General features: G+C 37.2%; 2 protein-coding genes across 4 annotated transcripts; both read right to left on the reverse strand.

Moving 5' to 3' along the window:
- Positions 1-72: 72 nt before the first annotated feature.
- On the reverse strand, positions 73-7,240 carry LOC100248427 (2-oxoisovalerate dehydrogenase subunit beta 1, mitochondrial). Of its 2 annotated transcripts, XM_002285717.5 has the most exons (13): positions 6,807-7,240; positions 4,391-4,502; positions 4,095-4,130; positions 3,922-3,981; positions 3,787-3,844; positions 3,331-3,428; positions 2,720-2,809; positions 2,547-2,615; positions 1,788-1,874; positions 1,299-1,394; positions 1,132-1,209; positions 397-483; positions 73-294 (listed from the first exon to the last, which is right to left on the reverse strand). In XM_002285717.5, the coding sequence occupies exons 1-13, from the start codon at positions 6,974-6,976 to the stop codon at positions 259-261; spliced, it is 1,077 nt and encodes a 358-aa protein (XP_002285753.1). In that variant the 5' UTR covers positions 6,977-7,240; the 3' UTR covers positions 73-258. The 2 variants fall into 2 exon arrangements, with proteins under 2 accessions (XP_002285753.1, XP_019076071.1); XM_019220526.1 differs by lacking the exons at positions 2,547-2,615; positions 2,720-2,809 and having other exon boundaries at positions 6,807-7,189.
- A 1,245-nt stretch (positions 7,241-8,485) lies between these two features.
- On the reverse strand, positions 8,486-13,463 carry LOC100253534 (YTH domain-containing protein ECT4). Of its 2 annotated transcripts, none has more exons than XM_002285714.4 (9): positions 13,109-13,463; positions 12,457-12,533; positions 12,066-12,219; positions 11,823-11,896; positions 11,026-11,616; positions 10,072-10,659; positions 9,771-9,983; positions 9,543-9,689; positions 8,486-9,378 (listed from the first exon to the last, which is right to left on the reverse strand). In XM_002285714.4, exons 1-9 carry the CDS (start codon positions 13,134-13,136, stop codon positions 9,133-9,135), a joined length of 2,118 nt encoding a protein of 705 aa, XP_002285750.1. In that variant the 5' UTR covers positions 13,137-13,463; the 3' UTR covers positions 8,486-9,132. The 2 variants fall into 2 exon arrangements, with proteins under 2 accessions (XP_002285750.1, XP_010651400.1); XM_010653098.3 differs by having other exon boundaries at positions 12,457-12,530; positions 13,109-13,263.

Below are 13,463 nucleotides of genomic sequence, written 5' to 3' on the forward strand. Positions count from 1 at the left end.
GACACAGATCCTTTCTGTTTAGTTATGAAGTTCAAGGACTTAGTCACCTTTGTGAGGGCATGCCATCAGTGGTTTAGATGCAGAACTCAATTGGCATTGCATTAGAAACTGTAGTTTGCCATTCAGATTGGTAGAGAGAATGAGCAAACATGGATCTCAAAAAATAAATTTATTCTTAAGCAGCCAACAACCAGTCGTGGGTTTAGATGATGAGAGAGACAGAGAGGGAGAGAGAGAGAGAATGAGCTGCATCATGTTCTAGTAATTCACAGTTGACTTGATGGCATCCAAGATCTGCACCAAAGAGTTAAACAGCACACCATGACCATATAAGTGGTAATGACCCCTATAATCAAAGGGAAAATGCTTAGTGATTAGGCTTACACAGCAACTGACCTTGTTCTTGGTAGGCATATAGAATGGTTCAAAAACAAGAGGAAATGGCGTGTCTAGCCCACAAACCCTAGCCACAGGAGCTTCCAACTGCAAAGCACAACTACTTTTATTTGTTTTTGATACAGAATAAATGACTAGCAGCTCTCTTGATTTCAAAGCACATCACATTGTGCCAGTGTGATTGCTTCCATCAAATTAGACACATGGGGCCTTTTAAGTTAGCAACATTCTATGTAATGAGTTCCCAATTCTGTGGTTCAAACATAGATTAAGCCTATCTGAAGACGGTTAAATTAAGATCGCTAGCTTAGAATAAGGTGCACAACTTGCCTATCCTGTGACATGCATGATTCCACTGACCTATATCCAAAGTAGACCACATGACATGAGCAACCGTTTGTTGTCCAAGAGCTGTGGAATGTTAACAACAATACAAGTTTCATAGCCAATCTAAACCTAGAGTAATTGCTCTCCTTTATGGTCAAGCAAAAGCTATGTGTGTTTAATTAGATGGTATGTATGCTCAAATTTGTCTTTCCAACTAACCCTAAGACATTCAATGCTTTTACATTGAATCTTATGAAAAAGGAGAACATCTTAATGCCTTTTGGTTTCAATACCAATATAATGAAAAAGTAGAGTTGCTTACCAATATGGGCACACACACATCATATTCATCACATACAAATCAACGAGAAGAATGGGAAGTGGAATGTGTTACAAGTTTGGGTTTACCCTCAAGAAGCAGCGTTCAACCATAGAAGCTGATATTTCAGCACCAAATCCACCAGTTACTGGAGCTTCATGACTAACCTACAAAAAGGAGGAAAATCACCCCCGATCACCTATAATTTTACCTACTCACAATCAAGAACCATATTTGTATGGGAGATTATACTTACAAGCAGCCTTCCAGTCTTTCTGACAGAGGCCTCTACTGTTTCCTTGTCCCAAGGTAACAGAGTTCTTAGGTCTATCAGTTCACAAGAGATTCCCTCCTGCAAAAATATGAAGTATGCCCATATGCTATAGTTCGAACTGTACCAAACTTCATGATATTTTTACCATTCAGGATCCAACAGAGACAAGTAATAGATAGGATTAAAGACGTAATCAGAATAACAGCATTCCTAGATTTGGAAGAAGGTCAAGAATGAATCAAATGGTGGAAAGCACAGCTCTTCATGAAAAAGAAGTTCAGTAGCCATTCTATTCTATATATTCACAATAGTTTGGGATCAATTCCAATATTTGTAACATTTGTGATAAACAATTCCCAATTACTCATTATCCACATTTAAATCAGACTATGAATGTTTGATGGTGAAGTCCAGCATAGTTAGGAACACATCATAAACATGAGGAATTTTGCTTTAATAGGAATCACTAACCTTTTCAGCATCAATACATGCCTGTTCCATGACAGCAAGCTGTGCTCCCCAGCCAACAAGTGTTATGTCAGTGCCTTGTCGAATCACCTGAGAATTAGGCTTGCAATTTTCATCATATTTGAAGTTAATTAATAACATAGTTCTACAAGCCAATCAGTGAGGTATTGTGTTGATCCTCCACTAATTTGAGGTTAAAGCCTCAAACTGTAGAGATAAGTATCACAATCAATCAATTTATTTAAACATAAAAATAAAATTATAAAATGTAAGGGGAAAAAACACAAGAAAGGAGAAGAAGAGGAAAGTGAAATGCTAAGTACCAAAATCACCAAGTTTACTAGAAACTTAAAATTTAAAGAAAATTTAAAAAGGATGAAAAAGAAGAAGAGAAAAAATTATTTAAAAACAAATGCATTAAAATTTATTAAAATTTTTAAACAAAAGTTTAAGAATCAAATAGTTTTTATTTTTTATTTTTTACTTCTTCAATCATTCGTCAACCAATCTAAGTTTGGGAAAGAAAATCATTGACGTGAAGTTCTGCAGAGTCCCATCTGCAAGGGAAAAAAGAAAGAGAAAAAGGGAGGAAAAATCCAAGTTAGACTTCAATTTATCAAAGGATTATAATCCAAGCCTTTGGCTCACTTCACTTAACCTCAAGGTATTTTGGGTGTTCTCCTCAAGTGTAGCCTTGAGTTGAGCCTCAAGGTGTAATCAATAGAAGCATTATAATTAATAATACTATATGAAATAGTATACCTCTGCCTCTGATAGAGGCAACATGTAATCATGCTCAGGAACCTCTTCTACAGCCAAGCGGTAAAGCCACTGAAATTCCAAGACATTTAGACAAATATGAAATTTTCAAGTTTAAAAGAATCTAATAATTTGGTGCTGATAAATCATAATACCAATGGAAAATAATGGGATACCTTTGGCTCAAAAAATACAATTGGGTTAGGATCTCGTATGCATGACAATAACAATCCTTTTGCTTGCTTTGGGCTCCGAGGGATGACTACCTATAAATTATTCACTTTTGAGAGAAGTGGAAAGTAAAAGCAGAAGGCACATCCAATATTTGATAAATAGAAGAAATCAATTCCTTGCATAATGCCATATTTGGTTCGTGGGAAGTATTAAGAAAAGAGAAAAAAAAAATGCTTAGGAAAATGATTTCTTATGTTTGGTTTTACTATGGAAAATACATAAGAAAATCAAATACAATTAAAATTAATTAGAAAGTTACATATTTTCAAATACAATTAAAATTAGTTGGAAACTTACATATTTTACTGTAAACCAGTAATGGCTAAAAACTAGGATATGATAAAATTTGCAAGCTACTGTTCGCTCAATTTCCCATTTGAACCAAGTCTCACCAAAAATCCATAACCACGTAACTGTTTTGCATATTATTCATAAAAGATCTTTTGCTGTGCACTCTTGCAATGAAAATGTTTCCTTGGATCTCTCCACACTCTCATTCTAATTAACTCTCACTGTTCCTTCAAGAGAAAAGGATGAGGGAAAAAAAGGATACCTTGATACCGGGAACATGACAGAAGAAAGATTCAGGGGATTGTGAGTGATAATGACCACCATGGCCCACAGCTCCATAAGGGGCTCTAATTGTTAATCCTGGAAATCACATATGTTAGTGTGCATGATATTTATTGTAGCCCCAAATCTTATAAACTTAAGCTTTTTGGAAAATTATTGTTCAACATGGTATTAGAGCCTTGTTTGGTGGGGGGTTATATGTTTGAACCTCACCACACCACATGCTTATTGACCCAATTGAATCCAATTTATCAAGCCTACATATAAGCCCAAAAATAGAGGCTACAAGTGAGGGAGGGCGTTGAGTGCATGATATATAGTGGACCCAAATCTTACAAGCGTAAGCTTTTAGGAAAATTTGTTGTTCAACAACATAAAACCTCATCATGGGAAAAATTATACATCATTTTTAACTATAAAAAGGTATGGAAATTACCTCCACAGTTGAATTGATTCCCACTACGGTATCTGAACTTGGCAGCTTCATTGACAATCTACAAAGTTAAAATTTTGTCAACTAAATGCCAGTTGTGAGGGTATGAGAGAACCTAGCAGTAGGGGGGGTGCATACCTGATCAAAAGCAGGATATATATAATCAGCAAATTGAATTTCTGCTATGGCTCGATTGCCCTGTCATGGATGATAGCAAAAGTTATAGCTAATGAGAAATAATCAACAAAGAACAAGGTCCTAGGTTTGTTTTAAAAGCTAGTGTAACAAGTGCACTATATTTTGAACCTCACCATTGCTGCCAAACCGATTCCAAATCCAACAATGCCCTGAGAATGGGGAGACATTAGTACCAAATGCACCTAGCTCGAGTGTTTTTTTTTTTTCTTGTTTTTGGGAGAAAAACAAAAAGGAGCAGAAAATCGATTATAAAAGACCGATAACAAAATTATTAGCATGCTAGATAATAACGTATAGTAAAGCTGTATGTGAGAAAGAAACTTTACATGAGATTTGACTTTTCATTCTCAACCATTTAAAACTGTGTCCATTCCTTACAAAGGGTAACATAGCATGTGAAATAAAATACCTGTTCACAAAGAGGGGTGTTGAAAACCCTGCCTTTACCAAATCGGTCAGCTAATCCAGTGGTGCAACGAAAGACCCCACCAAAGCTTACATCTTCTCCAAATACATAAGCACTGTTAGGAAATGTAACTCATATGAGATGAAATAGGCATTAATTATAAGTACAAGCATTATAAGAAAAGGTAATGAGGGTGTCCAAGGATGATTTTCAATTCACAATGATCTGATATAAACAATACAAAACTTCATTTTATCAAGCAGAAATTGCCTCTTTAAAGCCTTAGGATTTTCATTATTTGGGTCCCAAGAAAAAAAAGCCACCACTCAACTAAGAGTAATTGAATAATTTGGTTCAGCTGCGTTCGATTCCACATTATCAGGAAATGAAGAAACAAATAAAACCCTGGGTCTAAATCCATTTTTTTTCTTTTGTTCCATTTTCTCAATAATCAAACAGAAGGAAAGTGCAAAAAGGGAGATATGCATGAAATCTCAGGGTACATGCAGAGGAAAAGATATATTCTATAGATATTTGATTAAAAGGTCTTAATTCATTAATTCCTCTTTCCTTCTACCCTGCTTACAACCTTAAGCTTCCAGTGAAATGTCTTATGGCACCATCATCAACCGACTCCATGTTATGTACCTTTTCTCTTACAAGAAAAGAGTTGCTTACACAGTCAGATGAATTTCAATGAGTTAACTAGCTGAGTTTCGGTCATCACCATAGCATAAAACCAATGAAGATGTGGCTGAAGCAGCAAGAACGCACACTGTGCACACCATGATAAGGATAGTGATATTTGCTAATACTGCCACAAGAAAGATGTCCTATAATCTCAGTAGCAGAATGTGCCCCTGATAATTATATCAGTGTCTCTTTCATTGGCAACATTACTTCAGTCATAGTCTCCCTCCAAAACTCCATGCCTAGGAGAAATCTAGATCCTAAAGCTTGACCTCAACGGATGTTGAACAGTTCACAACAGTAATACCAATAACGTCCAAACTGCTATTTAAAATTTGATCACTCTAAAATGGGAATTCAACCGTAAAGTTAATGAAACTTACCAAAAGTTTGACACAATGAGAAGTCTGACCAGGGTAGTGGAAGCACGGTTTATGAAAGGGAAAATGCTTTTAACAAAAGTCAATAACTCTGCCTAGAAGATATTAGCTTACTAATCTAAAAATTCAAAGCAATCATTCATATGAAATGACAAGGTACTAAACACTACGAAAGAGAAACCCACCACCTACAGTATATCTACCAAGTTTATTAAAAAATTTTGTGGGCAGAACACTATGATAATCAGAAATGCCATGATACCTATGTAACGACCCGCTCCCAACCGTGTAGATATTGTCCGCTTTGGCGTCTACAGGGTTAAGAAGAGCCTCTACATATAAAGTGTCAGGAACATTCTCCCCTATCCGATGTGGGACATCACAAACACCCCTCCATGCAGACACAATGTCCTTGTTGTATCCCATGGGATTGCGGGGCTAAACAGACAAACACCCCTTACGGGGCCAAACAAACCCTCACACCAGGGTCGGGGATCGGCTCTGATACCATTTGTAATGACTCGCACCCAACCATGTAGATATTGTCCGCTTTGGGCCCAAGGGGGCCCTTACGATTTTAAAACGCGTCTACTTGGTTAAGAAGAGTCTCTACATATATAGAGTCAGAAACTTTATCCCTTATTCGATGTGGGATATCACAAACACCCTATCATGCAGACACAACGTCCTCGTTGTGTCCTATGGGATTGCGGGGCCAAATAGACAAACACCCTTTACAGAGCCAAACAAACCCCCACACCGAGGTCGGGGATTGACTCTGATACCATTTGTAATGACCCGCACCCAACCGTGTAGATATTGTCCGCTTTGGACCCAAAGAGGCCCTCACGGCTTTAAAACGCATCTACAGAGTTAAGAGGAACCTCTACATATAAAGTGTCAGGAACATTCTCCCTATCCGATGTGGAACATTACAACCAATCTGTCCATAATAGTATTTTTTGGTCCTTCGAGAATCTTATGATGACAAGAAATACATCTGGGAATAAAATTAATCAGAAGAAATCAAACTCCCACATCACCATCCTAAATATAAACAACGTTCCTCCCAAATTACGCACTAAAAACTGAATCAAATAATAACCCAGTTCACTTTTCCTTGGATGTTTTAGAATTACTCCAAATAAACCAGAGATACGACCAGACCCATATGCGAGAAGCATTGGAATTATAAAGAAGGCGATCAGAGGCAGCGAATTAGCCTTAAAAATCAATTTCTGAAAGAAGAAAAAAAAAACAGATTATCAAAGTTCAAAGATTTATGCAGCGAAACAAGTATAAGTAGACAGAAACAGAAACGGAAAAGGAAAGGAGAAGTGGGAAAAGACCGAGGATCGGATTCTAAAGCGATTTGAAGGGCGTGATTGATTGCAGAGAAGAGGTTCATGGACTTGAGGCCATTTGCATCAACTGGGGAAGGTGAAGTTGAGAAAGCCCTCTTGGAAATAGAAAAGGCCAAACTCCCAAAACTCCTCCTCATCGTACCAGTTGCTGCCATAATCAAAATCTCACAAATTCACAACCAAAAAGAGTTCTCTCCCGATTTCTCCCTCCCACTGAATTTGGAGAAAGGGTTTGTTTTTCAGTAACTTAAATACGTGTTTGTACTTTGCTAGCATGCAGTTGGGAAAGATAAGAGATCAGAGCTGACAGAGCCGTGACCAGTCCTCCTTCAATATATGTATATGCTCATATGCCAACACTGATCCATATTCAACATGAGCTTAATTAGCTTCATCTTTTAAGCCCCCCTTGGATTGATTTTCAAAAAGTCAAAGCTTAGCCTTTTTTTTTTTAACTTAATAATAATTTTATATATGACTAATTTCATTCAAAAAATTTTAAAACCTACGGAAAATTTTTATATGAAAGTTAAAAAAAAAAATGTTATTTTTTGTAAGAACTATTCATAGATTTTTTTAAAATAAAACTATTAAGTTGCTATTTGATTTGAAAATTTGCTTTTATTTTTTTTCGGAAATGTTATGATTAAGAAAAGTGAAAACTGGTTTTAAAAAATAAAATTTGTAAAATCGCATTTGGTTTTAAGTTTTCAATAATAGAAAAAAAATGATAAAAAGAAATATAATTAAATATTTATAGAATACATATTATATTTATATATATATATATATATATAAAATAAAATATTTTAATATGTTTATATTTAAGAAATTAAATGATTTAAATATAAAAATATATATGCTTATATTATTTATCTATCTATCCATCAATATATATATATATTACATTTATTGTTATTTTAACATTATTTGATTAAAATTACCAATTTTAAAAATTAACATTCCATCATTTTTTGACATGATAAAAAACATAAAAAATATTAGATTAATAGATTTGAAGATTATTTCATCCCTTTAACTAATTAATTCTATAAAAATATTCATGGTTTTATTGTCTTATGGTGTGTTTTTTTTTTAAAAAAAAATTCAGTTTCAGAGGAAAATTCAAAATGAAAAAACAGTGTTCAAACACATGTTTATGAACCGAATTTATATTTTCCTTGAAAATAAAAATGGCTAAAACAAATAAGCCTTAATTGTTGTAGAAATTATTAGCAAACATCACCCATTATATTCACCATTGGTGGCATGGGACCGGTGAGTTTTACACTCAAAGAAGAGCACCATACGATTCCAATTTTCAATTTGGGAGGCCAGAGTCTTCTTCATTTCAAGCCGTGTGCAACAACAAAATGAGTTTTTCACAAAAACCGCAAGCAGCATCAGCACCCTTTTGAGTCTTCATGTTAAGTAGAATGTAGAGAAAGTGATAGAAAAATTCAAAAAGAAAAGGTGTAAATGCCTTGTTTACAATTTTATAGGGCAAACGGCATCCCAAAAGGGTAAGGGAAGTAGGTTTATATTTCACTTTCTTCCTCGTTCCGTAAATCAAATGGTGAGAAAGTGGGAAGCAGATCAAAAGAACTTGGAACAAATACAAAGAGTGTTTAATCAGAACTCAGCAAGATAAAATTTACCCTGTATTAAGACAACAAAAACATAAGATTGATGTTATAGCAATAATGGTAGTAACAAGACTAAAACATTGACTGAAGTTGAAATGAAAAGCTTCTTAAAACCCAACTATATTGCAATACTTTTCCCACCCTGCCTCTAGCTCTCTTACAATTCAAAAGCAACGGCTGGCCCACAGTAGAACTAGATTTACAAGATGGGAAAAAGGCAGAACAGGAAAAAGAAGAAAAGGTAAAAGGAAAAAAGGGCAAAAAAGGGGAAAAAAAAAAGAAAAAAGAAAAAAGAAAAAAAAAAGAGCAATAAGGATATAAAGCCACCAAAAGAGAAACCCTAAACCCAAACTCCTAAGGAAGAAAACCTGTTAGGGGCTAACAACTATAACAACAGACCCATGATAAAGAAAAATGGGCTTTGGTACTGGGATTCTGTGAAGCATAGCCTGCCTTGCCACACCTGAAAAATCTGAAGAGCTATTTTAATCTCTGTTTTATTGATCCTTGGAAGCAGCAAGACAGATCCAATTCTGGCGGCCAGTCTGAAGGAGAATTTGCTAGCAGTCGCCTATGCCCTCTAATCTAACCAGCAAAACTTCTGATACAACTTCTTGCAAGAAACTATAGAAGACCATGGACCGCCCTTTTGTGGCCAGGTAAAGCTAGCAACCATTTGCCACCCCATTTGCAACCCCGTTGGCAACAATCCTCTTTTCAGACACTATACTCGGTTTAAAAGCCTTTGGAGCATCTCCAGATTTGGCAACTGATCCATTTTCAAAAACCTTCCGATCCCCATTAGCCTGGACAGCTGGTGTTGATTCCTTAATCAAATCCGAGGCAACCTCCAATGACTTCTGTGGTTTTAGTTCCCCATTCTTCTCATCAGTGGGCTTCCCTTCCCATACCTGTATTGGAAGATCAAATGCAGGCAAGTGAACAAAATTTTTAGCCTACATGTAGAGCAAAATTGACAAGTGTAGCATAAAAAATGGTACTAATGATGGACTTTAGGTAAACAAAGATGCATCAATCCCCAAGTATGGGGCAATGAGTATAACTAGAGGATGACCTGTTTCTGAAACTGCTGTTGTTTAGCCTTTTTCTCCTGAATTGTTTTCTGGCGAGACTCATAAAATGCAAAATCATCCAAGATGCACGTTTTGCTGCAGTGTTCCTTAAATATTTTGAGCATCTGAAGCCCCTGCTCTAACTTAACCTGCACATTGAGATCTATTTTTTTTAGAGTGGGTAAAGAGACGAGAATCAGGGTGACAACATAAAATGTAAGACAGAGTACCTCTTGAGTGTCCCTACTATTTGTAACAGGTTTGTTCTCATTGTTTTCAAGGGTGATGTGCTTCAACAAACTATTCGGTACATCCTTTACAACATGCCACTTCACAGAGAAACATCCATTCCACTTGTCTTGTTGCCAGTACTCCACATTCTTGTGAAAATCAACATGGCCCACCATCTCCGCAAGGCCAACAAATTGCCCACTTGTATTGACCTAAACAACAATTCAAAGAGGCATTGCTAAAAGCCAAGCCAAGCTTAACAGAAATAAACCAAATTTAAGAGGAACTACAGATGCTCACCGAGAAGAAAAGAAATACAGGACAGCCAGCAGATTTCTCCTGAGCTTCCCTGTAAGCTGCATCAAGTTTCTTGTTGCCATTTGGTGTGCTGGCCCATACATTATACTTGATGCTCTTATGGACATCATCTTCACTATAAGACTTAATGATGAAGAACTTAGCCTCAGTATGTTCCACAGGGAAATCTGCATGATTGTACTGATCACGGTCAGGGAACACACTAGTCCTATCCTTCTCCTCATCATTAGATCCATTGGATTGAACATTCTGGCCCTTGGCTGTGACTGGTGCAAGCCCCTTTTGGTTTTTAGAGCTCTTGGCTCTTGGCCCCCTGTTTAGCTCATTCAAACCATCCATGTTCTCGTTACCATAACCAAAGAAACCAATGCCTCGTCCCCTGGGTTTGTATTTGTTATCAACAGCCAACCAACTACGCCCATTTGTTCGTGAATCATAAGCATTAGATCCAAAACCTAGACCAGATCTAACTGTGTTTCCATACTGACCATATAACTTGTTTGGATACATTCTATTCATAAATCCATGAGCTGTACCCATGCCAGACATTGGTCTTGGATGTTGCAAACCCTGTGGATTATGCAAATAAAATCCATGTCAGGCAACTTCAAAATAAATAAACAAACAAATAAAAGAAATAGCTATACATCAGATAATACCACATATCAAAATCAGCATATATATAATATTTGAAAGAATAATATAAATAGACAGTTTAGTTCGATACACCAAGCCAATCAAATAACATATATTTATTCATAAAAGGTGGATGTGGGGATTGTAATTGACCACAGCCACAGGCTGAACCCACCAAATCTGGTGAACAGAACCACTACAATCACTTGGGTTAATGATTCAACCAGTTCAACCCACAAAGTTTTCGAAATATGCCTGTAATATATTTATTATTAAGAAGAAAACACTGAGCTTATATACCATGAAATGAGAATGTGGCCGGAGATTCCTCGAAGCTGTAACATTATTGGCGTTTGAAATTGATGAGGTGATTGAGGTGCTAGTCACAGGCCTTGGATCAGAAAAAACTGGGCCATCTAACCATGGGAGAGGAGATCGTAGCCCATCAAAAGCAAATCTTGGATCCTGATAACCAGAAGCGGGAACCCCCCCTGGCAATGCACCTCTTCCATAGGAACCATTTGAATTAAATGGCGAGTTCTGATATGTTGGTTTCACAGGTGCGGAACCATTATTCCCTTTCATAGCCCCACCACTTGCAATACCATTAGAATTACCATTAGCAGTTTCTACAGACAAAGGCTTTTGGTCAGCAGCCACAGAGGTGGTAACCTCTCCCGGGGGAGGGGCACCTGGACTAGGGTTGTAAGGTCCACTGGTTGGAGTAGGTGGCTGAAAGTATGGGGCGGGATACTGGTAGTGCTGAGGCCCATATAGCTGACCATCATGTCCAACAGTTGGAACTGGGGAACCGGCTGGTGGATATGGGCCATAAGGTGCATATCCATATCCATGGTGATACATGAGTGATCCATTATCCCCATAAACTCCCTGGAAATAAGAAATAACAAAAACCATAACCACCAAACATTAGATCATGAGAACTTCTGCATGAATATGGCTATCAAACCCAGCATCTGTTTGTCAAGAGTTTAGAAATAACAAAGAAAGATGACATGTATGATAGACTTGGATCTAACTCTAAAAAACATACTATAACCCCTCAGAAGCATAAATGAGTAAGCACAAAAACTTACGGCAGGCATCTCAACTCCCTCTGGATTCATATATCTGGAATAGTCTTCCCACTCATTTGTAGTTCCATCATAACCTACAGGAAATACAAAAGACGCTCTTGTGATATCAATTATCTCTTTGACTGAAACGAGTCTTCCTATTCATAACCATCCATCACAGAAAATTCAAATATTCAAAAAATCCAATAACAGATCTCCTCCAAAAGATCCAACCTTGGTGCAAAAGTATTTTGACCAACTTACCTCCATAATAATATGATGAATAGCCATTAGGGACATAGCACACGGATGGATCCATAAATTCCTGTAGTAATGGGGTCACAGACCTCTCACATGACTGGTTCTGACCATTTGCAGCATCACCCCCATCAACAGCCCCAAATTGATTACCAGAAGGCTGCATTAAAAACAAAAATACAGTATAAATCAGATATTTCAGCTCATTTACTTCAGTGGAGAATAATTTCCAAAGGTTTTCACCTTTAAGCTTCAAAGTTCAAAATAGGAGGAAAAAATTTTCTTCTTAAACCAAAATTCACAGGAAAATGATACTTTCAAACAACAAAATTCACATCCCTATGGGCTATGATATTTCCAACGGACATTATGTCTCCCAAATGAAACAGCAAACTACCTTTTTAGTTGGCTCAGGGATTTCCAAAGTTTTGGTTTGAGAATCCAATGACAATTTCTGAAGCAACTCTGCAGCTTCTATACAATCAAAAAAAATTAAGGAAATACACCTTCTTTACCAATCCGAGTACTAAATCACGGAAACTATCTCATGACAGCTCCCACATATTTCAAACACCCAATACAGCAAACAACACAAAACAATCAAATTTCGCCAGAACAGGTCGAATTACACCAACAAAAGCACAACTGTCAACTCAACAAGCTCAGATCTTGAAAGAAAAATCATAAGAACAAATTTATATCCCAGGAAAACAAAATCCCAGAAGCAAACCCATCCCAGATACCCATCTGCAGAGAATTTCAGCACAACAAAAAAAAAAAAAAAAAACAGCTAAACAATTACTTCAAAAATTAACTTCCGGATATCTGATACCTAAACAAGTGAAATCAAGCACAACCTTAGTAGAGAAGGAACCTCAACAAAATAAACATAAAATCCAGACCCAAAATAAGCAACAGAGATTAATCATACACGGATCTGCATCAGCAGACGACAGAAGACCATGAAAAGGCTGAGAAACAAAACCCTAGACAGATCCACAAACAAGCAATCAGAGAGAGACCCATATGAAGAAACGAAATAAGGATACGATCCGCAGGAGGAGCAACAGCAGCCATGACGAGAATCAAGCGGGGGTTTTGGGAAGAGAGAGAGAGAGAGAGAAACCCTAGGAGAGAGAAAAACGGGGAGGTCAGCCGCCAAGGGTTTGGGTTTTTGGGGGAGAGAGGGTTTTCATCATTGAATTGTGGTGATTCAAATAGCACCACGGCTTCCCACTTCACCGCTGATTCCCTCACCCGCTTTTCACACGGTTTGCCTCACAGCTTCGATGTGATTGGTGTATCTCCCACGTGGCGGATGATGGGTCGTCATGATTGCGTGGACTCGTGGAAGCTGATTGGAGGGTGAGGTGAGAGTGGGTGCTACGCGGGTGAGACGGTTTT

This window comes from Vitis vinifera, chromosome 6, assembly GCF_030704535.1.
Source record: "Vitis vinifera cultivar Pinot Noir 40024 chromosome 6, ASM3070453v1".
Lineage (NCBI taxonomy): Eukaryota > Viridiplantae > Streptophyta > Magnoliopsida > Vitales > Vitaceae > Vitis > Vitis vinifera.

What these genes read in the sequence shown, in the direction of transcription:
- LOC100248427 (XM_002285717.5), bottom strand. Translation starts at nt 6,976, where the DNA reads ATGGCAGCAACTGGTACGATGAGGAGGAGTTTTGGGAGTTTGGCCTTT. An exon ending in TTGTATTTTTTGAGCCAAAG is followed by an intron (nt 2,616 to 2,719) that starts GTATCCCATTAT and finishes TTGGAATTTCAG; the next exon opens with TGGCTTTACCGCTTGGCTGT. An exon ending in TTGAACGCTGCTTCTTGAGG is followed by an intron (nt 484 to 1,131) that starts GTAAACCCAAAC and finishes TGTGCTTTGCAG; the next exon opens with TTGGAAGCTCCTGTGGCTAG.
- LOC100253534 (XM_002285714.4), bottom strand. Translation starts at nt 13,136, where the DNA reads ATGGCTGCTGTTGCTCCTCCTGCGGATC. An exon ending in TGTTGCTCCTCCTGCGGATC is followed by an intron (nt 12,534 to 13,108) that starts GTATCCTTATTT and finishes TTGATTGTATAG; the next exon opens with AAGCTGCAGAGTTGCTTCAG. An exon ending in AGGGAGTTGAGATGCCTGCC is followed by an intron (nt 11,617 to 11,822) that starts GTAAGTTTTTGT and finishes TCTTATTTCCAG; the next exon opens with GGAGTTTATGGGGATAATGG.